Below are 26,526 nucleotides of genomic sequence, written 5' to 3'. Positions count from 1 at the left end.
AATATGGGCTGGGTTTTAGCTTCTCCACAGGCAAGAGGAAAAAGTCTACAATACTACAATGGAAGCATCGGGAACCGATCCCATCTGCCAATCACGGCCGTCTATGACTGGCACAACCACCATGATTGGATGGACTCCACGACATACCGTGACCATCTAGTATATATTGGGCTTCCTTTTTTAAAAAAAAAAAGAGAAAAAAAAAAAACAAAGGGAAAAAGCTGAGCTTGGGTTTTCCTCAGCCATAACCGCCTCGATTTGTTCCTCAATTAGCGCTATATCCGATTCCGATTTTGGGTGAACCTGTCTGCCCCTGAGACCAGACAATCGCTGGTCTATTTGGGCTAACATGGGTGCCTCAACGGCCCATAGTGTGTGTACCCAGCGGGGCTTCGAGCAAGACTAATCAGTTATCACACTGCTCCTACAAGTTCCATAGTGTTCACCTTATGACAGCCGTCCACAGCATGTCTCGTCCCCGATAGGAAGAAATCAACGGTGCAGCGGTATTCGCGGAGATTCTCAACAGGTCTACGAACCCAGTAGAAGTTGGACAGGGTTTGTATCTCTCACGCGAATGATGGTTTGACCATCCCTGGCGCGAACACACCGTTGGATCGTGAAATGATCGCTTCGTGAGGTGTGCGGATGGGTGCAGGAGTTCGGAGTGCTTTGACAAAAGAACCATGATTCGATAGCAACTCTCTCTCATGAGTCATGATCGTGATCAGGAAAAATCATCGTATATCGTGGTATCGTAACTCTTAATTCGAACAGAACTCGAAATCGCAATCTATAAATTCCGTTGAAGATATTATACCAGCAAGGAAGGCCTTTCTCCCCCATATTCCCTTATAATTCCCCATCTCAAGAGTTCTTCTCTCCCTCCCTTTTTGGCGCCGCTCTTCTTCATCGGAAATGATGAAGTCCAAAGGTAAGAAGGTCGACGACATCCATCGCTCACGCATCATTCCTCGTTGGGTGATGGAGTTGGTGGAGAAAAATGGCACCACGCCATGTTTCATCATATCCAAAAAGCTTACCAAAATCGATCTAAACCACGGGCAAAACCGCCTCCTCATCCTTGCCGGCTATGTCCATGCCCATTTCATCGCTTTCCTATCCGACGAGAAGAAGGCCGCCGTTAGCCTTCTCAACGATGGGACAAAGTGCAAAAAGTCGAGCAATGAAGTTGAGGGGTTTAAGAAGAAAAAGGAGGAGGTCGGGAAAAAGCACGGAGGGCTGCCTATCTTAGTGCACGTGGGAGCTAACAAGTGGAAGGTGCACGTGATCATGACTTGTTGGGACTCCTCCAACGGCACCATCCTCAAGGACAGTGAATACTCCAAGTACCTCACCAAGTGGAGCGGTGCGAAGGCAGGCGAAGAGGTGGAGTTGTGGGGATTTTGAGAAAGAGGGAGAGGAAGTCTGTGTCTGTGCTTTGTGTTCTCTGGAAAGGAGAGTAACTGAGAGGGTTGGTTTGCTTTTTTTCTCTTTCTTGAGTTATTTAGGAAATCAATAGTTTGTTTGTCAAAGGATGGATATTGCATTTGCGCACATATTGTTGAATCTTTTCCGATTCTTTTTTGATTGTTAGGATAGCTCTTCTTGGATTTAAGGGATTTGTTAATGTTTCATGGGTGAAGAAAAAGGTTTTCAGATTATTTTAGAAGAGTTTGTCCAGTAGTTAATTTGGTGTTCTTGATTCTATTTCTTAATTTTGACTGATAATGGATGGTTTGATCTGGCTTCAGAATTCTCTTTGGATGAAAAAAAAAAAAAAACTGATAATGGATGGCCATAACATATAACCAAACTTCATCTCGTTGTTGCAAATCTTTGCAATTTTTTTTTTTTATGAAACTTGGCAAATATAACTAATTGAAAATTACAATTTACCCATGTTTTGGATATCCCAACTCCATACCCTTTCCATTAGAATGTGGCCCGGGCCATGAATCTCAACATATAAAGGTTGCTAAATAGCTCGTTTTGAAAATGGGTGTGAACAAAATATTGCATCTTAAACTAAATTGCTGGTTTGTTGGGTTGCTAAACTGTTTGAATGCCATCTCAATACTAGAAAGAAGGAATGCAACATTTTCTAGTTCAAAATTTATACATGGCATATTTGCATGGTAGAAGCTCTATTTGATGATTTTATAGACACAGGGCATTCTTCGACAATAATGACTTGTGCGTGCTCAGATTAACCCTTATTCATTCCTCAACAGCTAAATTTAAATCTAGTTTAAATAGATCTCTGTGATTTAAGTCTAAATCTTGATGATTTATATCTTGTTGCATTTTTTCCGATGAGATCAAGTTTGTGTTTGAGATCCTCCAACTTTAGGGTGATGTTATGCTGGTGTAGTTGTGTGCGAGTCTAAATAGATGTCTATATTTTAGGAAGCTTGCTAAGCATTCATGTAGGTATGATACAAATGTATATGGTCAGATTTGAGTCCTGACTTGGTCTTCACCATATTTGCTTTACATCCAAGACTTTGACATCAATTGATGTTCCTTAAGTCTAAAATTGAGTCTACTTCGGATATTGGTCCAGCCTGGCTAGAAATTTGTGCGCTAAAGTTGTGCCAGCATCTTCAGACGCAGATAAATATTGAGAATTTGGTGGTGCAACTCATCTCTGTCTTTGGGACCTAGACTCATGGTCTGGCTCCAACTAAGATCGAAGCATTAACTAAGACAATAATGCATTCGGTGTAATTATATAGATAGCAAGATTAGATTCATGCATCAAGACCTGTCTGGACATTTAAAAAATAGATCGCGTTAAGGGTGCTCTACAAATTCCAAATGCCTACTGAACCTAATCTTAACATTGAAGATGTCAGATCGAGGCCTGAATCATAGAGTTAAAGCTAACTTGTATCAGATATGGCTTGGCTACCCATCTAACATATCAGCTATATAAAAGTTAAAATTCATACTTAATTAATTACCCCCATCATGTTTCATTCGAGTGTCATGTAGAGCTAGGTGCATCCAACAAGTGTCTCAGCTATAATAAGAATGGGACGGATGCATCTAAAAAATGAAATAAGAAACATTATGAAGTAACCTTTCAAATGATGAACGGAGGGATTCCCAAGAGAATCGTGCAACAGATCCAAAGCTGAGGAGGATTGGTTGCAAGAAGGGTGGCTTGCTGGTACACCCTGCCGCTTTCCATCTTTTTCCTAACCTATCCAAATCATTTTCTTCTTTGAAAGAGCCTTTTTTTTTTTCTTTTTTTTTTAATGATAGAGGAGGCAAATTCCACCAAAATTTATCGATAAAAAAGATTTATATAACAAAGTAAAAAAGAAAAGAGATATATACGGGGATTAAAATATTTGAGGAGGAGTAATAAAAGATTCCAACATAAGCAAGTTCTGTTTGCGAAATTTCTACCACACCATTTTAGAAGAGAATCCAATGCAGCTAATACTTCAAAGACAATTCAAACGATGATATTCAAGATAAAATACAATAGATACTTTATATCTATTTGAGATTAAGATAGCAGCATACATCATATACAAGTAATCTGAAATCATAGAACCAAAATCAGCAAGCTTTGGAAAGAATTGAGCCATTCGAAAATGTGGATATAGTCTTTCCAGCTATAGATTCGGCGGAAGCAACATCAAAAAAGAGAGCTTCATTTGAAAGAGCCTGAAACACACAAAAATTAGGGAAGAGCATGAGGGCAGGATTATGTATATTTTAGTTAGCTCACTAATGGGCAGGAAGTTAAGATGGAAAGAAGTTATGCAAAGAACAATAGAAAGCTCCATTGAAGATGAAAATTTGGAGCTTCCTATGCGTGAAACTAGAGTGGGTTGGTAAATACAAAGGTTCGTATAGAGGTTGTTTGGGAGATAAAAGAAAGAGGCATGCATGCCATATGATCAGTTGGAGTATCCATGATGACGGTGAAGAAAAGGGAGTACAGGACATAACAATGCCTGTAAAACTAGTAGCAGATAAGCGTTGCTCAACATTTAATAAAGACATAAGCTGATCGCATTGTTGTGGCATGAGATGAGGCATAGCAAAGTAATTCGATTAGCCCACAGTGCTTTCTTTTGGAGAGTCGGCATTTCCGCTGGCGGAGACTTATCCTTTGTTTTTTTCGAGGATCTCCATATACTTTCGAGCATGTATCACACACATGCCCAAGATAACTACAACGATCACAACCTGGCCTTTCCAATGCTGCGGGAACGACGAGCACAGCATTATGGGTCCCTTGATGATGGGACTCCTTGCGTGATACTGTTCCACCCTAAACCTAAGATATGACACGGCCGTACTATAGTGAGGTATCATCGACGATAACATAGCCAACTACGACAATATGTATAAAAATCTAATTCATATGGAATATAAAAAAATAAAATCTTTCATCAATTAAACAATAAGCTGTTGGCATCCAAAATCTAAATATTCATAATTCTATAATTACTAAATACTACAAATCATCAACTACAAAGCCCATGATACGATAAATTAACAATAAAAGCATAATTTGCTGCAAAAGCCATATCCCAAATCCAGGATATAATGCAGCCATGATACTACCAGACATCGCCCATGATAATATGAAGCCAACTATTGCAATTTGCATAAAAATCTAATTCATACAAAATATAAAAAAAACAGAAATCTCCCATCAATTAAATAACAAGTTTTTGGTACAAAGCTTCTACACCAAAAATTCAAATGTTTAGAAGTCCATAATTTCAAAACTCTATATATCATCAACGACAAGTCCATAATATCATAAATTAACTATTAAAGCATAAATTTATTATAAAAACTTCCAAACTTGCTAGCATGAGCGGTGAGCCCTCAAGTCTAGACTACTCCCCACTTTCAACAATCTTATTCTTCTGAAAAAGGACAGAAAAAAGTGTAAGCTCCACATTTCAGTAAGTAACTCTCATGCTAATTGATCGGATAAAGCATAAATTTTTATATAAATTAATACATCATTTAGAAAAAATAACTTTCATACAAAATAGAAATTTTTGTAGTACAATACGATAAAATAAATCATAAAACCAACCATACCTTTGTACATGCATAAACCAAACAAGTATCTTAAATATGGTATAAAGTGTATAAAGTAAATAAAGTTTTAAATCATTTGCCATTCAACCATGTTGTAGTTCAAAACACTACTCTCAAACTAAATGCTAAAGTCACCTTATACTTGTAATTGGACCATAATCAATAATATGCCAATTACTATATAAAACCCGTTAGCAAAGATCATATTATAACTACCATAGTCCTCTGGCGAGGGTCATATGCCAACAATTTTAATCTGCTAGCGAAAGCCATATGCTAACTATTATAATCCATTGGTGAGAGTCATATGCCGACTATTATAATCCACTAGTGAGGGTCAAATACCAACTACTATAATTTGCTAGAGAGGTTATACATAGTTATTTGAGAGCTTATAATCATTTTTTAAAAAAAATAAATTTTTTAAAATTATATTCTCTTAAGACATATTTTCTTAAATCATACATAAATAAATAAGTTGAAATACATAAATAGCTTTATAGAGTTCATAGTTCATAAACCATTGACAATAAAAACAATCATGGAACCATTCTTTTTATCATAAAAATATAAATTTTATAATTATGGAGTGAATAGTTCATAAAATAATCATAAATATTAAAATATTCATGGAACATTTTTTGCATAATAAGTCATAATTTTTATAATATCAGATACTCGATCCTTAATTTTAAAAAAAATAAAATAAAATCATCAATGTCAAACCTCATTTTGATCTTTTATAAATTTTTAAGCATTGAAAACAATTAATATTTGACGACTAGTAAGACATGTCAAGGTTATTCACCCCTTTTACATTGAACCTTCAAAATTCAATGATGCAAATCAGCTAAACCTATTCAAAGCCATCCAAAGCTTGATTGATTCAATAATTTTAATAGTATTTAAATTTCAAGCAAGAGAGAAAGGTATAATTGGTTGGTACCAACATCCGATAGTTCTAGGTAGGTCAAATTTAAGCAACTCAATTGATGGATCATAAAATTAGGACTTGATCAGAATAAAGATTGTTTGACTAGGATCATTAATGGTGAGGGTCTCTCAGATGCTTGATAAAACTCATGGTTGGGGGTCATGCTTCCCAATACTAAAGCAGTTTAGGATATCTTTACTAAGCCAACTTGGGTCCATAGCAAAAAAGGATGGAACCATCCACTAGGATCTATGGATTCGATAGAGGAAGAAAGAAGGAGAAGAGAGAGAAAGAAAGAGGAAAAGAGAAAGAGAGAGAAGAATGAGAAGAAAAAAGGGGAGGGGAAGGGTCATTACATCTTTCTTAGGAAAGAGGGTGGGAAGGTCAGAGGTGGTGGTCCAGAGGGTGGCAGCTCATGGTGGTGTTGGGCGGTGGAAAGTAAATGGTGATGATGGAGTGTCCAGCAAAAGAATACTCGAAAAATAAGAGATGGGTCTTAGATTGGATTCAAGCTCTAGCTCGTTCATTGGTAGCTAGGACTCCGACCTAAGCTATGGGATACCAAGGAATAGTGGTCGAGGGTCTTGGTGATAAACGCTCGTGATAGGGAAGCTAGAAAAAGAGAAAAGGAGAAAAAGAAAAAAAAAAGGATGGTAATAAAGTTGGGATTTTAATGAGATTTTTGACGATCCTTTGTCAGAATTCGGCCGATAAAGGCTCAATAAGAAGGAAAAAAAATAAGGGAAGAGGAACAACTAGGATTAGGAACTTCTCATGTGGTCTCCAACAAAGAATTGATGCAACCGTAATGAACATGGGGCATTGGCTATCAAGAGGAAAAGGAGATGAAGGGCATCAATGATTGATGATGGTGGTGGTGTGGCCTCGAAGGAGAGTGAGCAACACTTATATAAAGTGAAAGCTAGGGTTTCTTAGTCTCTGGCAGTCTGAGGAGGAGACTTTCTTCTTCTATGTGTTGAACATGAGTGCTAACCCGGTTATTTTGGAAGTAGGCCATTGGCCTTGTTTTGATATTAGGCCCGGCCAAAGGGCAGACCTTGCTTAGTTAGGCTAGGTCAATGGGCTGGGCCTAATAGATGCAGCCACTACAACAGCTTCAAGTGATTGAGTAAGATTGGTATGAACACAATCATGCTTCTCCTCTTGTAGAACAAGGAATAGATTTTGTTCATAGTAGGCAAAGAGTCCATGACTAAATTTTGACTCCCAATAGAAGAATAGGAATCATTTAGCCCCATAAGGAATCATTTACCCCTTGATAGTGTTATATTAAGATGCAACGGAGAGTTGGTACTGAACATGGATTAAAATGATGTATTTCATTTGATAAATTTGAATAGAATTACTTGGAGCATATCTTTCTTTGAGATTTTCCAAAACTTCTTGTACTGTCTCCAAGTAAATAATACTACTAATAAGATTCTTAGAAAAAATATCCAAATCTAAGAGAGAACCATAGTGTTGCAATGCTTCAAGGATTCAGGATTTTCATATCAACCCATCTATAAAGCTAAGCTTGTTCGTGATTCAATTCCACGTTGGATGGTTATCCTCAATGAGTTATTTAGCCACCGGCATCATTTAGGGTTGTCAAAATGAAGGAGAAAGTAGGGTCATGGCGCATCGATAGCATTGTCATTAAGAGGATGTTTGGTATAAGACGGTGACCCCAAAATCAAAAATAATATGAATGGAGATGATGAAGTCATTGTATTTGGTTGCACTACGATAATACTATATAGTAATGATCCCAAATCACCCTCGTTCATTAAATCACGATCCAACCTAGTAATGAAAAGTCCATCCTTAAGGACGGATATCCAAAATCATCCTGCAATGATGATCTTAAGCTGAAATTTAGAGACAGAAATATCCCTCAATCCGATAAAAAAAAAATATCAATATATCATTAATATATTATATCAATATTTATATTATATGATATTGATATTACATATATAGTATTTATAATATATTTTATGTTATAATATATGATAAATTAATCATATTATAAATATCTTATAATACTTTATAGTTATATTATGAAATTATTTAATATATTCCATGTGATCTAGTTTGTGTCACCAAGTGCCATCTAAGGATTGTGGAATAAGCAGGCGAACCACTACAGTTCTCAAAAGCCATCTTCATCAATATAATTTGTCTTCCACAATTCTCACATCTGTTGACTGCGCACTTACAATATATGGATAGAGAAGACGACGTGGTTTTTGGCTCGGGGGCAGAACCACCCGTGAAAGAAGGATATCAGTCCTTTAGATGACTTCCTCCATGAGGTTGCCATCGGAAAAGGCTTGACAGACACCATAAAGTTGCTCCGGGAGCATGGAGACAATGGGACGTCTCATAGATTCCATTGCATGCAACGACAGAAGACGAAGGAAAAGCGTACGAAGAGGCAAAACATATGGCACCATTTCGGACATGGAAAGCCCCAAGGAAATCCAGTCTGGAAACTATCAACAAGACACCTCCGGCGTGATAGTTTCGATATGAAGATGGGTGAGTGATTTTTATCGACACATCAAACAATGTATCATCAAATATAAGACACAGCAAGCTAGTTTAGAAGTGCAAATGAGCCAGCTAGCTTACAAGCTATTGGAGCTCGACTTGGAGCCTAGCTCAACTCGACTCAATTATTGCAGAGCTCAAGTCAAACTTAAATAGTTAGAACAATTTTTCGAGTCAATCTTGATAGCAAAATAATTAACTCAAAGACTGACAAGCTTAGTCAACTATATATATTTTTAATAATAAGGGTGTAATCAAATTAAACCGTATTGAATAGATAGAAGCTCAACTTTAACTCAATTCAAAATACTCAGGTTCAAAATTCGATTTAAAATCGATCGAATCTTAATATTCTAAGTTTAAGCTCGAATTGAACCATACTTAAGCTTGAATTGATCCTTAACCTATTAATTATATATATATATATATATATATATATATATATTAATATTAAAAATATATATAAATTCAAATAGACTTATGAGCTTTGCACTCAAGTATCAGAATATTTGAGTTGAACTTGAAAACTATTCGAACTACTCGAACTCGATAATAACCTAAGTTGAATTTGAATAGCTCACGATCAATTCTACTCATTTGTTTTATACCCTATTTAATAATAATATATTTTATTTATAATATATATTATTAATTCAATTTATATTTTGGTTTTACATCCTTCAAGTTAAAACTGTTAATTTACCGCACATTATTAACAATACTGAAGGTGCCCTGAGGTTGTCACAATAGCCATTCTTGATGTTGTAGCAACCCTTATTCAAGACCATATGTTAACCAAATGCATATCATTCAAAAAAATAAAATTTGCTTACGGAAATTTATTTAATTTTTAGCATAATAAGCAGCCGCAGTACCTACTTGATTAGAAGTAGTAAAAAAAACAAAGGCAGCAGGAGGCCTATAATCACACTTCCTAAATATCAATGTTTAATCTCATAATTAAAACTAATGCTTTTAAATACCTGATTCTAAAAGAATATGGTACTTTAAAACAGCCAACACGATAACCAAGATATGAACACAATTCTTGGAGCATTCTTACCTTACAATGACCATCACCAGAAACACATCTTCGATTTCCGTCCAGTAAGCAGCCTTAACTCTCATAGCAGCAAACAGAGAGAAGCAGAAAACGGGCCTCCTACTTCACGACTGATATCTATGCAAATTTTGGAAGTCTAACAGGTTTTTTTTTTTTCTTTTCTTTTCTTTTTTCTTTTTCTCATGCCATTTCTCCTAGGATCTGTCTTGATGACTGCTGCTTTTATGCCATATAAAGCAGAACACCTGAGAATTGGATGAAAGAAAATGGAACTTTTTCCTTCTTTTTTTTTTTTTTTTTTGTGGGGGGGGTGGCGGTGGGGGTGGGAGTAGGGTGATGTTGGGAGGGTGAGCGACACCATCTATGGACAATGATTAACGCAACATATGCAAGCAAAAGGTGAGGCCATGATCCACATTGGACATGGCGTTGCAGAAAAAGAATGGAACAGAAATTGCTTCAATGTGTACTTTCAGGAGAAATAGGTATCCGGCTTAAATTTACCCTACACTCTGGCATTACAGCTTCACATGCCTGTGAACCCTCTCCCAAAACAACAGCATCAGAAATGACATCAGAATGTTGTTCTTTTGCATCACCAGAAAGATCACCTTGTGCTTGGGCATCACCAGGAACATTCTCATCAGTGTCCTGCTGTTGCTTGGCATCACCAGGAACATCATCTTTGGCTTCAGTAACAAAATTGCTTCCTTCTTCTGTGCTCCGACAGGAACTAGCATTTGCCGACAGCATTTCTTCAGGAAGCTGATCATCAACCACCTTCACTTTATCTGTGTCAGAAGCTTCTGGAGAATCTTTTTCTCCCCTTGAGGGGTCTGTTACAACAGGGAACATTGCTTTTGCTACTTCATGTTGCTTCTTATACAATGACATGGCTCTCTGCACAGTTCAAACCATGAAGTAAGCACATGTGCCACTAACAGATTACTTTGCAACTGTTTGATACTGTTATCATATTAGGTTCACAATTCAATCTGCTTTCACAGGAGAGGTGCACTCCTTTTTCTATTCCCCCACCAATAGAAGGATCCAGGTTACTGTTTATTTTAATACTGTATTTGAATCCCCACAAGTATTTTGATGATGGTAAACACTGGGTTTAGAACTTAGAACAAACTTGTACTAAGTTTTACAATATTCAGTTTATTAAAAAGTGGGGTTCATGATACATCCCAACAGGGTTATTAATAAAGCCATCATAAATTTATGGTCCTCACAAATATTTTCATAAAATTGGGTATCAGGCAACCAAACGGCCACCTTGATATGGAAACTTTTGAGTTATAGGATTGACAAGAACAACATCCACAATATGGAAACAGACAGACCCAGAAAAATTCATGACATAGGCATGTAGTAAATGTTAGAGCATACCCACTTACTCCGTAAGAGGGGACAGAGAGCCCTAAACTACCAAAAATCAAAAGTTTAAATGGTTAGATCTACCTTTTGTCCGGCCATTCTGAACAAAAATAAAATGTTTCTATACACATGGTGGGCTGTCAAATGAAAATGCCTTCATGCAGGTACCCGAACTACCTCCTTTTTTAGCAATTAAATTCTAAAGTTCTAAATTCAGTACCGTATAGTGAATTTGAATAGTTTTTGCATATCAGATTATGTGCATCCAATCTAGAAGCTTGTAAGAATAAAGCCTAACGAATACATAAACCAAAAGTTAAGTCAGCAGAGATCACCACAGAAAGCACAAATATACCTGAAAAACAGCCTCTGTATTTGCAGGAAACACAGAACTTAAGATGTTATTTCGTCTCTTCTTTACCACTTTATTCTCATCATCAATGTTCTGTAACAGAAGAAATTTGATAATCAACACCCACATGTACAAAAGCATATACATGAAGGTACCCAACAATAGATTTTTGTTTAATACAGAAAATGTTGTAAGTACCTGATGGTATCCATGCTTTGAAATATTACATACAACAGGGTCACTAGTTCCCAATAGTGTTAAGCATTGTTTATACAACTCTGGGGAGGCAAGGTCAACTGAGATGTCAAGCTTAGAAAGGTAATTACAGCAAAAACGGGAGCAATCATCTCCTGCTGTCTTAGAAGGAACGGGAGTCTTTTTGTACATAGTTTCTGGAGGCGCTTCCGCAGCATTCTTGGCTGGAGGTGCATCATTAGATCGCTTGATTTCAGTCCTTTCTGACAGGACCTGTTCTTTGCTAGACTGGTTGTCAGACTGCCTAGTCCAACCTTTATCTGGCAGTGAATGACTTGAATAATCTGGCTCCTGAGGCTGAGGAATCTCAACATTCACATTTTCATTTTGTCCCTTCCACATAGCAGCACTCATCCCCCACCCTCTGATGCCACTTAGATGTCCATTTGGATGATCCCATTCTGGTCTACCATAGACATGGGAATCATCACCAAGTACACCACTGCTTCCATCCCATCCTTGCAATTGAGGACGTGAATCCTCCATTGGATTGTGCCAACCAAATGGGCGGACATGACCAGCTGCTCTATGCATGTGATAAGAAACAATGTCATGGGTCACATCCATAGCTGGTCTCATACCAAATAGAGATGGAGCAGGAAATTGCTGCATAGCTGAAGGAAATCCAGGAGGCATCAGCCCATGCTGGAAAGGCATGAAACGATTAGCAACTGGAGATGGCCAAGTTGGGGCACTCTTCCAAGCATTTCCCTGTCCTTTCCCAGTACTGAAATCACTATTTCTTCTGTAACGGCTCCCAGATGTATGATCCCCAATTTGATTGGTATTGTCATCTTCATATGAACCCAAAAGTAAAGGACTATCAACCCCATGCCTGACAGGTGGCGGAGGTGGAAATTGACCATTTTGGTTGAAAGAGGATGGACCAAAAGGAACGTGTTCATTGCTCTCCGTCCGAGAATAATTATCCATAATAAGGTTCTTCAATGGTAACTCCCGCTCTCTGCCATCTACACTGGAATACTCTTTTTTATCCTTGTAAGAACTGCCTTTTTTGGCCATATCTTCGATATCAAGACTATGCCTTGTGCCGCTCCTATATAAAAATTGATGATCATTTGTGGACTGCGATATTTCCGTTAACTGAATTGATTGGGATTGACCATCTGATCTTCGGATCTTATCATCTTGTGAAGATGTTTCAACCGGATGGTCACCTGAATTAATGTGATACTTTGATTTGGCCTTCTTCAAAGACTGGGAATCAGAAGTTCCATCGCAACCTCTTGAAACACCAGCAAGATCTCCCATGGAAGCTACACCAGGGCGATCTTTATCTCCTGATGGCAAGCCTTGGTGGGTAGACCCCACTTGCCTGGAGCTACGCCTGAAAGACAGATGGAAGCATATCATACACTCCCCAATATCAACTATCTGATAAATTCTCTTACAGAAAGACTATCTCCGACTCAAACATTTCAATTAACTTCAGAACATCATCAACGGACATGTAGCACCACACATATGAGTTATCAGGCATAGAAAGCACCAGAGAGACAAGCAGCCAATCAACAATAATAAACAGATCCATGGAAATAATGGAGACAACATCAACAAGGGAAGACTCGTCAGGAGCTAGAGATACAGATGTTGAGCTCAACAAGGTATCTCCATCATAAAAGCACATCCTTTCCAGATGGTCAAATAATCAGCTGGCTGGAGAAGAGGAAAGAAGGATCTTTCTATATGCAATATTACAACAACCTCTAATGCACACATCAAATTACATCAAGTCCATAGCTAAGCTTTATCAATCTAATTCAGATCAAATGCAATATGTGCACCCTTTGAGGTCAACTATTTGTTGCAAGGTTAATCACTCTAACTTATATGCAAAAAGAATGAATTAAAGCAGGCACTGATGATGAAGCTACTGGATATGAAGACCAAAGGTTATGGACACCTACCAAGTAGAACAGGAGTAAACAGCATGTATTAAATAAACACGATTATACCTGCTTGGATCCTTAATGACATGAACACTGGAGCTGGAAGAACTCTTTGGTCGCTTGTTGCTCTGATTGGAGTCAATCTTGTTTGAATGTAAATATTCTGGCCTAGCTCTGTCACAGTCTCCAAATGACTCTTTTGCACTTCGAGGCCTCAAATCATTATAAGCATCATTTTCGTCAATTGACCTTTTCCTTCCCCATGAATCTTTATATCTGCTGCTGCGATCCTCAACATGAGAACCACCATGATCACTATCCTGAAGCTTACTTTCCTTATAGCGACTCTTTGAGGTCTTATTTTCATCCCTATGATGCTTATTGTCAGATCTGTCAGTAGTATGATCCCTTGAGGAGTGCTCATCTCGGTGTCTGTCATCTCGATGCCTTTGATCCCTGTCAAGATCCTCCCTGTATTTACCTTGATACCTTCCATCTTTATGCCTTTCATCCCTGTGCCTCTCTTCTTTATAGTTTTCATTTTTGGGGCGATCATCTCTTGAAGATAATCGCCTATTATCACTATCTCTACCATCACCTTGCGATTTATCTCTATCACCAGAGCCATCTCCCCTCCTCCTAATACATTTCTCGAGCTCCTTCTCTAGCTCAGCATTACGCAATTCATCTCGTATTTGCCATCCTGGAAACCCAGAAACCAATGAAACAAATAATTGAACAAACAATGCTTGATCATTATTGTCAAAAATATTGCTTTGGACTGCATTAGAAATATGAAGAAAATTTGCAGTAAATCTCCATTCCATATTTTACCAGGTATAACTAAAATGCAACATCCCATCTACCTGCATGTGCCTTAGGTTACATGGGGGAAAAACAATGATGTAACTGCCTTGGCGAAAGAGACTTATTAAACATAGCAAGTGCTAGTTAAGAAGCAATTAGAAGAATAAAAAATGAAAGTATGCCCTATTATCAACCAAAGAGAAAAAACTTGCGCAACATTGCATCCTTGATAGAGAATGATAAATCACAAATGTGGGATGTTTGAGAACATGAAAGAGAATCAACGAATAATTGAGTAAACTTATTTTATAGAAATTCAAAATAGTATGAGATAATGAGAGACAAAATATAAACTAATCCTTTAAGAAATGCATATATTAAACAGACAGCTATTTTGCAACAAAAGAAAATATATGTTCCAAGCATGTATTTTTATCATCATCAATAATGCTTCATTTGATACTGTCAATATGCAAAACTCCAAGATCTCAAGAGAATAAAAGATCTCAAGAGAACAACTAATTAATGAATATATGTTCCCCGCATATATCTTTATCATCATCAATAATAGGCATGGTAACAACTAAGTGATGAATATATACAGTACCTACTACTAAATTGGTTTGCCTCCCCCACCCCCCACCCCCTCCGCCGCACCTGCCCTGGAAACAGAAAATCCTGATGCAGCTACCTGATAGATTGCAATTATACTTGCAGACCTCTGAGAGAGATTCCTTTGATCAGCAAAAGCTAGCATAAACATGGGGTCTCCATCTCCCTGCTGCCACATAAGGATTGGGGCGTCTCCACTACATTGTTGTGCAATTGACTTGCAGATGACGCCCTCATCTTTTAAATTTCTGAGCATATTGTCCATGTGTATCATTTGCTATTCAACAATGTCTCTACTCTCTAGGCTAACAGTAGCCATTGCTAGATTAAAAGGAAGCATATTTAAAAGATTATCTAGGCTCATGGATCGTTTAGACTTCTTTTCTCTGGAACTTCTACTTCCTCGTTGGCTATCTGTACCCAATTATTAATAGTATATAGAGTAAATTTGCCTCTTGGAAGAATGGAACTCTCTTCCTCTAGCAATGTTCAACACCTCATGAAACATATAGGCAATTTTCCATAGCAGCAGATCACACTAAAGCTGAAAATGATCATCGTTATATGTTAGAGCTACCATTACTGTTGCATACAGCCATACTAACAGAGGCTTTTTTTAATTAATGTACCCATTATATACATCAACAGAATAACAGAGGATGGGTGTAAGAATCACTACGTCCATGCTTACTGACATTGTGGCCAAGCAATGCCACTTCCATGGTCAGGCAACTCTTGTGTTTCCCCTACCTCCCAAGTTGAATTACATGCGATGGAATTACATGTGATGGATAGCACAAGTATTGCAATCTTAATGAGGCAATATTAACAATCAATCTAAACAAAAGAAATTCATAAGAAAAATAAATTATATATATAAAAAAATTAAATCACCAATGTTGATACTTGATATCATGATTTAGATCCAAATATGCTTACACCCAATCTAATATACCTTTTCTAACAAAGTCATTAGACTTCAGTACAAGGATTCAAGTCCTGGAGTGGCTTCCCACAGGATGTTAAGATAAGGCACCCTTCCAAGTGTCAAGACGAGACTGTCCTGTCATCATCCCACCAACTTCCTGTTCGACGCATCCTAGGACATCCACCATCAAGTGTTGGGATGGGAAGAGGCAGTGGCATGCCATTCCACAAACCAAGATGGACCCATCTGATGGGATTTGAATCATTGCTTGAGTATAACGAGTTAACAAAAATTCCATCTAGCTATTACCAAGCCGGCACACCTTGCAGCTTTCCGAAACTACAGTCGATTGTACACACCCGAGCCCTCACGGGTTCCGCTATCCAAGCTCCCCCACAAGCTCCTGTGCCACGATCCCAATCTTGTATCCTCGACATGTCTTTCCATCAATGGGCATACCGCTCAACAATGCTCACGGCCTGCTCGCACATCACTGTGCACTGTCACAATCCTGAAGATACATGGTCATGCCGCCAAACATCTTATGTCCACAACCTACTCGCATATAGTGTACTGCCACGATATTGGCATCCAAGTCTGCCCATCAAGTAAATCTATTGGACCGGCTGATAATAAGGAATAGTGGATTGAATGATATGATTTAATGAAATGAGTTGAAAAAGAGATTCTCCTTCGGTATCTTCTTTTAATAGTTTCAATTGGCAGAATAAGCTCTTCGTACTTCAGCTGAAAGTGATTCTACCAAAATACACGTGTTGCACAAGCTATACTATGTCACAAGTTATTGAATTATTGACCTGCTTAAAGCCAAACAACTTTTAAGTTTAATGTCTTCTGTCCTATGTTACTCAACTACAACCTAAATTGAAAAATTGAAATTCCGGAAACATTCAACAGCAAACCCATCATGCAAGACCATCAGTCCATTATAGTCTTAACTCTTAAGTTTGTATACTTGATTGAAATTTCTCTTTTCCTAATTCAGCAGAAGACCAAATGGAAAAAACAAGACATCAGCAGAATCACTCCCTCTTAAAATAAGTAGTGAACCACATGCACACTGAAAGATTGAAAATGGCATAGAAAAAATACCTTGACCAAAACATGATAGCTTTAGTCCATGTAGGAAAAATCCACATAGAGTGATGAAGCCTATCATATTTATGCCCTCAATCACATCACTTCCCTGTATGTCTCTCTTCAATACATGCATAAAAGGATAGATGAAAAGAATTTCAATCACAAACCATCCCCCCCCCCCAAAAAAAAAACAAAAGAAAAAGAAAAACAAGGTCAGTTTGGCACTGCTTTATTTCTTATTGTTTATTTTTTTAAACAAAATCATAGAAATAGAGATACAAAATATATTTAGTCCTACTATTTTTACTTTCTATTTTCAAAAGTCATTTTCATTATTTCTAGAAAAAACAAATAAAAATAAGAAAGTTTTACTTCACTATTTTCAAAAAAAACAAACTCACATCTTTCACCACCACCTCGGATATGACCTCCACCCTCACAGCCACCAATGCTGCCGCTGCCACTGCCACCATTATCTCCATCACCACTGTTACCATCGCCATCATCTCCAACATCATCATTGCCACCACCACTCCATTACCTAAAATGCCACCAAAATCATTTCCGCCACCACCACCACCAACATCATCTCCACCGCCACTGCTACCACCAACATCATTGCCCCAACCATTGTCACCACCGACCCACCACCTCTACCACACCACCACCACCACCATGACCTCTGTCTCACCACCATTATGGACAACACCGCCACCACCACATTATTGAAGCTCCTATCACCACTACCTCCATTACTACGAACATTCACCTCCATTGTCTCCACGACAACTATCACCACCTCGATCACCATCAAATTTACATTTTTTAAAAATATTCATTTTTAAAATAAGAGAAGTGAAAGTGATGCCAAATGAACCTAAATCCTACCGGAAAATTGAAGTTCAGCCCTAAACTCAAATCTACCAAAAAAAAAAATGAAATCAAAATCTAAAATCAGTAATTAAGGACCCAAAAACTAACCTATCAGGAACCTATTCATAAGTAGCATAAACTTCAGCTTGGTCCATGCCCTTTTGTCAACCATTGTTCGCCCAACCTGATCCTCTACTAAGGTGACCGAGCAAAAAAAAAGCATGAGCCACAAAACCTGAAAGCATAAATTTTGAAGCAGAAACAAAGCAAGGAAAAAGAGCACCATATAATTCCCCAAAGACAAGCATAGATCTCGATATGATCATTCCAATGCATTTCAGGTCTCAGTATCTCACATTCGTGCACATCTGATCTGAGTTCACCAATAGAAAAGGACACCCATATGCTCCCCACGTCAATTAGTGGTTTGCTTTATATGCCTCTTTCATTATTTCTCTTAAAAAGTGCCAGCATAGTTAAATGAATGATACAGAGGATGGCAGGTTGGGGGAGGGTGGTTCCACTTTTAGATATTTATAATTTAAAATTAGGAAGCCTCTTTAAATACAATAGGCCTGGAGAATGAGTTACAGAGAGATTCCACAAGTAATTAATTATCCTCCATAACCTAACTGATCTGCAGAAGACAAATAATCCAGTTTGAATTTCCACAGAACCAGGGGAAAGACTAGAGACAGAAAATAGTAAGCAACTGAAACCTGGTAAAATGGTTCAAGTTGATCTTGGGGTTTTAAAGAGAGGCTTCAGATGAGAGCCAGGGATTCAACTAGGGATCAGTTTGAAACTTAAAAATGAAATAAATTAAAATGTCAGACATCATTACTAACTAAAACTTTTTACCTATAACTGCCCTTCAACCCTTTCATGTAAATTTGAAATGGAAATAGCAGTGTTGTAAACAATTACTTTTGAGTGTTGTGGCATCAAATGCCTTTGAAATGTAATTTTTTTTATAAGGAAGCATTAATGTTGACATCATTGAATGGATCAGAGTGTTAATCAATGAAAGAGATAAAGGAACATGGAAGTTATGGAGACTAGAATATTGAAGTGAACATATGGACAAACTAAGAAATACAGGGCTAAGAACAAATCAAAGGAATTGCAAGAAGCGAAAAGGAAATCACTAAATTTAAATAATAACAAATTTGATAAGATGCTATAAGCCTATGCAACAAAAAATAAGGGCGGCTAAAATGAGAATTGACCTGCATGTTTGTTTAATAGTAAATATAAAAAAAAGAAACCAGCTTGATTTCCCTCACTTCAATTTGAAATTGTGCAAGTTGAAGAAACTACGCCATGAGAGGCACCGCAATTTAATGTCATCTACATTCTCTTGGAGACAATCCATGGACTTAGAAGCTGTAATGGAGGATCTCCAAACTATTCAATTTAGGTGAGCATATCTATGGTTTTAACTCAAGGATCTACGATACCTATTTATCGATGACTTGTCATCATATGTATCTGAAAATCATAACAAGATTCAGTGACCCACATACAGAAATGACTTGCATGGGTAGACAGTTTCAAACATTTTGGTCATTGGATATCTAGCAGGTATATGCAACCACCAGTATGGCTACCTCCTCCATACCAAACATAAGGTATGTGCTTGCCACCTATGTTGGCGGTGGTGGTCAGTCTCTACCACAACATTGTTGAGTATATGGAGTACATGAGAGTGACATTAACACTATACATGGTTTTCTCAAGACACCAACAAGATAAGGAAATCATCTAAAACATGTTTCTGTGCACAATTGTGTACTGTTTGCTTAATTGTTTGCATGACAAATCACCTAACAATGCAGTCTATGTAGAACAGCAATTGGTAAAGATACAAGGATGACCATCAATGCTAGATTTCTGTTTAGTAATCAAGAACTGCATTATTTCTTCAAACATCTATGAAATAATATAAAGCTAAGTTTAAATAATGTACCTTAATGCACTAACTGCAAATTGCTTGACAGATTTGTGTAACATTTTGTGTTGGCGCATGCCAAGAATCAGCATGCTATGACATAACACACATACCATGATGATCCCTAAATGGAACACGATACACAGGGCTTCAATTCTTAAAACCAGTAAGATCCAAACAGATAAGGAATAAGGAATTTAAATAGCTTGTATTAACAAAAGTTGCAGCATAGTTCAAAAAGTATTCACAAGATAGACCTCAATTGTAGGGATAGCAAAAGTTTACTAGCGGGCACAATTTTCTTATCTTCTGATAAAATGTTATCTAAGCTTCCCTGCTGTCTAGGGTTCTTTCTAGAAACTCTGCTACCTTTTTCAATAACTAAATACATCATTGATTTACATACTAATTTTCCGACTTAAGCCTCCATCACCCTTGTTTTCAATCAAAACAATTATATATCTCCATACATATTTAAAACTAAAAGCAAGACACCATGTAGTCAAAGGACAATTCAACTTATTGGCAGGGAGAGCTTTTGCCCCAAAATGAACAAAGTAACTAGAGATGGATGCTAAAAGCAAGACACCGTGTAGTCAAAGGACAATTCAACTTATTGGCAGGGAAAGCTTTTGCCCCAAAATGAACAAAGTAACTAGAGATGGATGGTCAAAGGACAATTCAACTTATTGGCGGGGAGAACTTTTGCCCCAAAATGAACAAAGTAACTAGAGATGGATGGTCAAAGGACAATTCAACTTATTGACAGGGAGAGTTTTTGCCCCCAAATGAACAAAGTAACTAGAGATGGATGCTAAAAGCAAGACACCATGTAGCCAAAGGACAATTCAACTTATTGGCAAAATGAACAAAGTAACTAGAGATGGATGCTACAAGCAAGACACCACGTAGTCAAGGGATAATTCAACTTATTGGCAGGGAGAGCTTTTGCCTCAACTTATTGGCAAAATGAACAAAGTACCTAGAGATGGATGCTAAAAGCAAGACACCATGTAGTCAAAGGACAATTCAACTTATTGGCAGGGAGAGCTTTTGCCCCAAAATGAACAAAGTAACTAGAGATGGATGGATGGAGAGAGAGAGAGAGAGAGAGAGAGAGAAACTTACATGATAACACGTCTAAATCCCACGTGTCATCAAAATAACAAAAAAGATATTTGAGTGCTCTAGTTCATGTTTTTTTTTTTTGTAACAAAATCTGTATATAACTGAGGGCTTGACTCGTGCCCCAGTTACCACCACTGGCCTAGCCAAATTTAACTAAAAGATCATACTAAAGCTAGTGTACTAAACAATACTAGTTGGCTCCATCTTGGCCACATATACTACTTGGCTATGCTAAAAAATGACTGAAGTCCAAGACCATAAGCACTAAAAATGACAATCACTAGTTTTCACCTCCTGAACAGTTCAGCATATCTAAAGATCTGATCTAAGGATATGATTTACAGAAAGGTGGATAAAAATTTGCTTTACACTGAAAAATGGAGAACACAAAAGAGGGGGTAAGGTTATTCAATCGAAACCACAATGCCGAACAGAAAGATATTTACATGAAATCACCATTTTTTACAAAAGGAACTAAGCTTTTATTTATAACTTACAAATTGTAACAAAAACTGGTTTTCTCAATGTTCCATGGAGACCAACATTATCAATATCCTTGCCTAATGTGGATAAGGATAATATGTCCAAATTTACTAAAATGAAAGATCTTCCAGCTAAAGCAATGTGAAGCTCATCATTTCACAGAAAAATCTGTTGAAAAAGATTTATAGGACATTAATTTTCCTACATAGGTAGACCTATGAGCTCTCAGCTTACTTAAGCAACCAAATTGACTCTTTAAGACTTTTAATAAATAGTCAAGAAGATAATTCTGTCAATAAATACAAAGATAAAAAAAACTTACTTAGCCCCATATAATTTTAACTACCTTAAACATTATTAACAGACTTCTCCATCACCTGGCGACCATACTCGTGAACTTCCCTATTCCGTTGGAATAATATGTTCATAATGAGACATTTTACCATATCTAGAAAAAATATGTATCTCATCATTGTCATAATTCAATTAAGTGTAGTATATAGCAAGGTCCAAGTAGAAAGCAAGTTCATAGGCAAGATAACGATGCTGTCAAAAAGTAGAATGCCAGAAACTCCAAGAAAATGTTAAACAAAGTGTCATAATAATAATAAAATTACAAATCATGATGACTGCTAATCAATAAGTTTTAGGAGTGCCATTTCACCAACAACAACCAACAGAAAGAATTAGAACTATAATTGCAAGCAACGATATGCAAGTCTTCTCCTCATAAATAAGCAACTAGCCATTGCTGCCACAGTCTCGAAGACTAAGGAGTCTGATCATCCATGGGCTCGCAATACCATGGGGCTCTGATTTGGTTAAAGGGTAAGGTCAGTTAGCTGATTATTGCAAAAACCTACTCCACGCATTGTTTTAGAGATAGAAGGTTGTCACAAGGGCAAAAAGCTACTGGCTGAGGAATCAATACCCTAAAAATGTTGTCCATCGACATGGGTGAGAGTGAAAAAAGTCGAAATATCAAGTTTCGATTAAGATAGATGGAGATATTCTGATTGGCCCATCATGACTTCATATTATAAAATTATGCCAACATTCAATTGATGACAATAGAAATAAAATAATGATAATAACACCTAATTCAAGACTAGAAAATGTTGAATTGAGAAGGTAAAGAACTTGACATGGAAACTTGAGATAGAGAGGTTATAAGAAGAACAATAAAGTTCAGTATCCACATGAAGCATTTTACCCATATCATTTTGCATGTTCCCAAGAGAAACGCCAAAGTCTTCAAATACAGAACTGTGGACAAATAGAGTGGTCATGCGAGCCCTTAAAAGATATTATATAAAAAGAAACCACTGAGCTTGCCCCCCTAAAGTTCCAACAAGATTTCCACAGTTATCTTGAAGTAAATAGGACAGTTTAACAAAGGCAGAATGAAAAGATCATCCCTACTTTTTACTCTTTGCATTCCCTCCTTAATAGGGATTAACCTGAAATCCAATGTTTGATATAGATAACTAGAGTTCTTTACAAGATACATCTGGCTCTTGGATTGGCACCTAGAAGAATTCTCCTATGATGATCCATTTAAAGACAGGAATTGATAAATGTGGTAAAAAAACACTATGGTACAAGGTCAGGTGATCGATAGCGAGTCCAATCAAGCAATTCCCTAGTTTGTGCAGAATGACTATAAATGACCCCACTCAAAAATCCCATCTAACTCAAGCTTTGAGTGCAATATCTGACAATAGATACTATATGAGTCTTAAAGTAATCTCCATGAGAACCATAAGAAATGAGAAGATGTTCGAGAGAGCAAGAATTAACAAGTTGTAAAACAAAGGACTTGGATCAAGTCCACACCTAATAGTCAAAAGAATGTGAAATAGACCTAACTATGACTAAGGGCTACTTCGCACCATGTCCCACAGATATAACTAACTAGTAATGCTTTACAGACCAATGAGGCTATGAGAATCACATTCTAAAAAACTTGTTTTCCACTATGAATCAGTATCGAAGCACTTTCCTCAAACATTTTTCCTGCATATATTTTCTCAACCATGTGATCGCACACATTCACAGTGGATCGGTGATATGGCAGCATACAACTTAAGAAGCCTTCATAAGTGAAACCACACTAGATTCTAGATAATTAACATTGGGAAAGCACAACCAACTGCCCAGATGACCCACAACTCATTTGCTTAAGATATTCTCATTGAAAGAGTGGAAATTAGTGATTTTTTTTTTTTTGCTAAACTTGCAAGCTTTGATAATTTTTGCTGGCTACAATTCTAAACGTAATACTAACACCGTATAAAAAAGCCACAATTTTTCAAACTTTTCAATTCCCATAATTACCTTAATCAGAATTCAACCTCAAAAGATTAGATGCTAAACTTCTACAGAAAAAGGTATTAACATGGTTGGGCCCCTAACAAGGAGTCGTCCAAGGAGGAGCTCTCCTAGTCTCCTTGACTCTAGGCATGATAAAAGAATCCACAATTATGGTGATTTGTTGGTCGTAACAAAAACTCCCAATAAATCAAAAACAATTTATATAATTTCTCGAAGGAAAACAGATTAACGCCTAATCCACGCTAAACGTGCACTTGGTCGTGCATTTGCACGTGCATTATAAGGTGCCTAAGTCCCAAATCTATGTGACACACGAAACACGTGTCAACATCAGTTCAGAAAGTAATAAACGATATCACAAAAGTTGTCGTAGTACAACCTAACAAGCACATATTGTCAGAGAAGGTGAGAGAGTCTGGAAAATAAAAAAACTATAGTGATAGGTTATCTTACCAGTAATTTCCTCATCCTTCTTCAGTACTCTCTCCTCTTCAGAGCAGCCAGTTTTAGAACCTTGGTTCCGACTTCCTCCATCATCGGACCTCCCATGCCTGGATTCATGGACCTTCTTATCCCTCTCTGATCCACGCTCCCTCCCCTTCTCCTTTGCATCCTTGTACTGGCTGCTGCTTTCTCTAAGGCTCACATCATGGCTCAAATCCTTCTCCGACCGCCGCTTCGTCGACTCAACCTTACTGCTACTGTCCTCGCACCTTTCAGTATAACCCTCACGCCTTCTGCTTGACCTTTCCCTCGACTCAACAGCCGAAAGATTCGACTTTGCGTCCCTGTTGGGTTCTGAAGGCCCAAATTTCTCACCTTTAGGCCCCGAATCGGCCCCGCCATCATCCTCTCGATCGCCCTTCCACCGAGCACGCGCTGCCGAGTCTTCTGCCCTATCTTTCCGCTTCCTCCCCTGCTCCACAGACACATTGCCATGACCAGCACCGCTCTGATCCTTCCCCTGAGATGACCGCGGCAGAGAAGAAGACTTTCGCTTCTCAGACTCCTGATCCCTCGAAATCCTAGAACTACCGCCACGCTTTTCAGCCCTCTCCTTGCGGTCTGTCGAGTTCCTATCCTCCTGGGAATCCGACCGCTCGCCATAATTGTGCTCTCCGTGCGATTTATGGCCGGAGCTCCGCGGCATGTTGCGCCAAACCTAAAAACCCTAATTCCAAAATCCGTATCGAAATCCAAAACGCGAATAAAAACCCCAACACGCCAGCCAAACCTCTTCAAGAAACAATGTTTCCGGATAGCTCCGCCGCAAAACCGAACGAAATCTTGCGGTACTTGCCGGAATCCGGCCTCGCCGCAGAGGAGAAGCCTCGCCTTGGGATCAGAGACCGAAGAAAAGATCGAAAAGGTGGACCAGTATCTTACCAAGCAGCGGAAGGATGTCGGAATCAAAGAATAGAAGGAAAACAAAGAGTAAAAGGAGAAAGAGAAGAGGAGACAGAAATCGAGAGGGGATGGGCTTCGCGAACGAGGAAGAGAGAGCTCCAGGGGCTTTCTTTTCTCGAGATAAGAATTGGCCCTTGATTCTAATGGACGACACCACCCTCGATCCTCCAATAGTGTTACGGTAAGGACCACGCGGTTTTGTCGTTTAGTTGTGATTACTTCGCGCGTGGGGGTAAGGGTACGATGGTAATTGGGTTGCCCCTCGGGTGTCGGCGATACGATGTCTCGCGTAGAAGACTTCCTTCTGCCTTTCATGGCAGTCAGTACGGCCAGTGGCCAAGGCTGGGTTGCTCGTTTGGCTGATCCGCAGGGACAGGGTTGCCAAGTTGAACCGAGACCGGTGAATCTTCGTGCCATCCACGCAGAACAAAAAGATCAGATGGAACCGTACATAGTAGCCAACCTTTTCGGTTTTTTTTTTTTTTTTTTGATACAAAGCATACCTTTTCACCTTGGGTACGCATATGCATGGATTAGACTTGACCCAACTTAAACGCAGTCTAATTATCTTCACCTCCGACTCAATCCAAATCTTAACCATCAAATATAAGTTGGGTAGATGAGTTGACATTTTCTGAATTGGGTAAAGCAATGCATACTTGATAGTAATCTGTTGTTTCAAAGCTCGAAATTTGGAATAGAGTGAACGGACTTAAGTGATATTGGACTGAAGTAATTCTTGCGATCTCATAAAAACTCCTATCTACAAAATCAATTAAGAAACCAGATGAAAATCCTCCGATTCTTGAACCTTCGATGCTTAAGTTAGTTCGAGTCTTGAGAACAGAGGTGAAAAAGAGTGGAAGAGCAAGAAAAATTGAATGAAACTGGAAGAGAATTTAGTAGGAGCCAAGAGTCTGGCTTGATTTTCTACTGACAGAATTTTTTCTAATTTTTGAGAGTTGGACTTACCCATAAAAGATCCCTGACCCTTTATTTGTAGAGAAGATGATGAGGCCGTTTTAGAGTTTATTAGGACGTTAGGAGAGTCTATTAGGCGGTTAGAGAGTCATCTATAAGTGAGCTAGCGTACAGCTGTGAATATGAGATAGACGTGGGATCGTGGCCAACTGTGGTCTGGTAGAGAAAATTACCATGGGCACTGGGGTGAACGTAACATTCTAGAATTGAAAAGATTAAGGCTCAGGTCGGCACATATCCGACCTGAACATTTCTGTCAGTAGAGACACCGTCTGGAAAATATAAGGGTATCTTTTATTCAAAACGGTAAAATATCGAGCTGAATCCGCTTTACAGATAAATTGGTATGCTAGGATCTAGTGCTTTAAGATTGATATCCCTTTGAT

At 38.1% G+C, this 26,526-nt stretch overlaps 1 protein-coding gene across 1 annotated transcript; it reads right to left on the bottom strand.

The window, feature by feature from the left end:
• Positions 1-10,078: 10,078 nt before the first annotated feature.
• LOC105048194 (uncharacterized) lies at positions 10,079-25,295 on the bottom strand. The gene is made up of 5 exons (XM_010927416.4): positions 24,206-25,295; positions 13,602-14,238; positions 11,569-12,973; positions 11,374-11,463; positions 10,079-10,535 (listed from the first exon to the last, which is right to left on the bottom strand). The coding sequence occupies exons 1-5, from the start codon at positions 24,900-24,902 to the stop codon at positions 10,095-10,097; spliced, it is 3,270 nt and encodes a 1,089-aa protein (XP_010925718.1). The 5' UTR covers positions 24,903-25,295; the 3' UTR covers positions 10,079-10,094.
• Between the last annotated feature and the right edge of the window lie 1,231 nt (positions 25,296-26,526).

The sequence above is a fragment of the Elaeis guineensis genome, chromosome 7 (genome assembly GCF_000442705.2).
Source record: "Elaeis guineensis isolate ETL-2024a chromosome 7, EG11, whole genome shotgun sequence".
NCBI lineage: Eukaryota > Viridiplantae > Streptophyta > Magnoliopsida > Arecales > Arecaceae > Elaeis > Elaeis guineensis.
Note: the sequence above shows the minus strand (reverse complement) of the source record. Positions and strands in the feature narration are given on the sequence as shown.

What these genes read in the sequence shown, in the direction of transcription:
- LOC105048194 (XM_010927416.4), bottom strand. Translation starts at nt 24,902, where the DNA reads ATGCCGCGGAGCTCCGGCCATAAATCGCACGGAGAGCACAATTATGGC. An exon ending in GAAGGATGAGGAAATTACTG is followed by an intron (nt 14,239 to 24,205) that starts GTAAGATAACCT and finishes CTGGGTTTCCAG; the next exon opens with GATGGCAAATACGAGATGAA. An exon ending in ATACAGAGGCTGTTTTTCAG is followed by an intron (nt 10,536 to 11,373) that starts GTATATTTGTGC and finishes TGAACTGTGCAG; the next exon opens with AGAGCCATGTCATTGTATAA.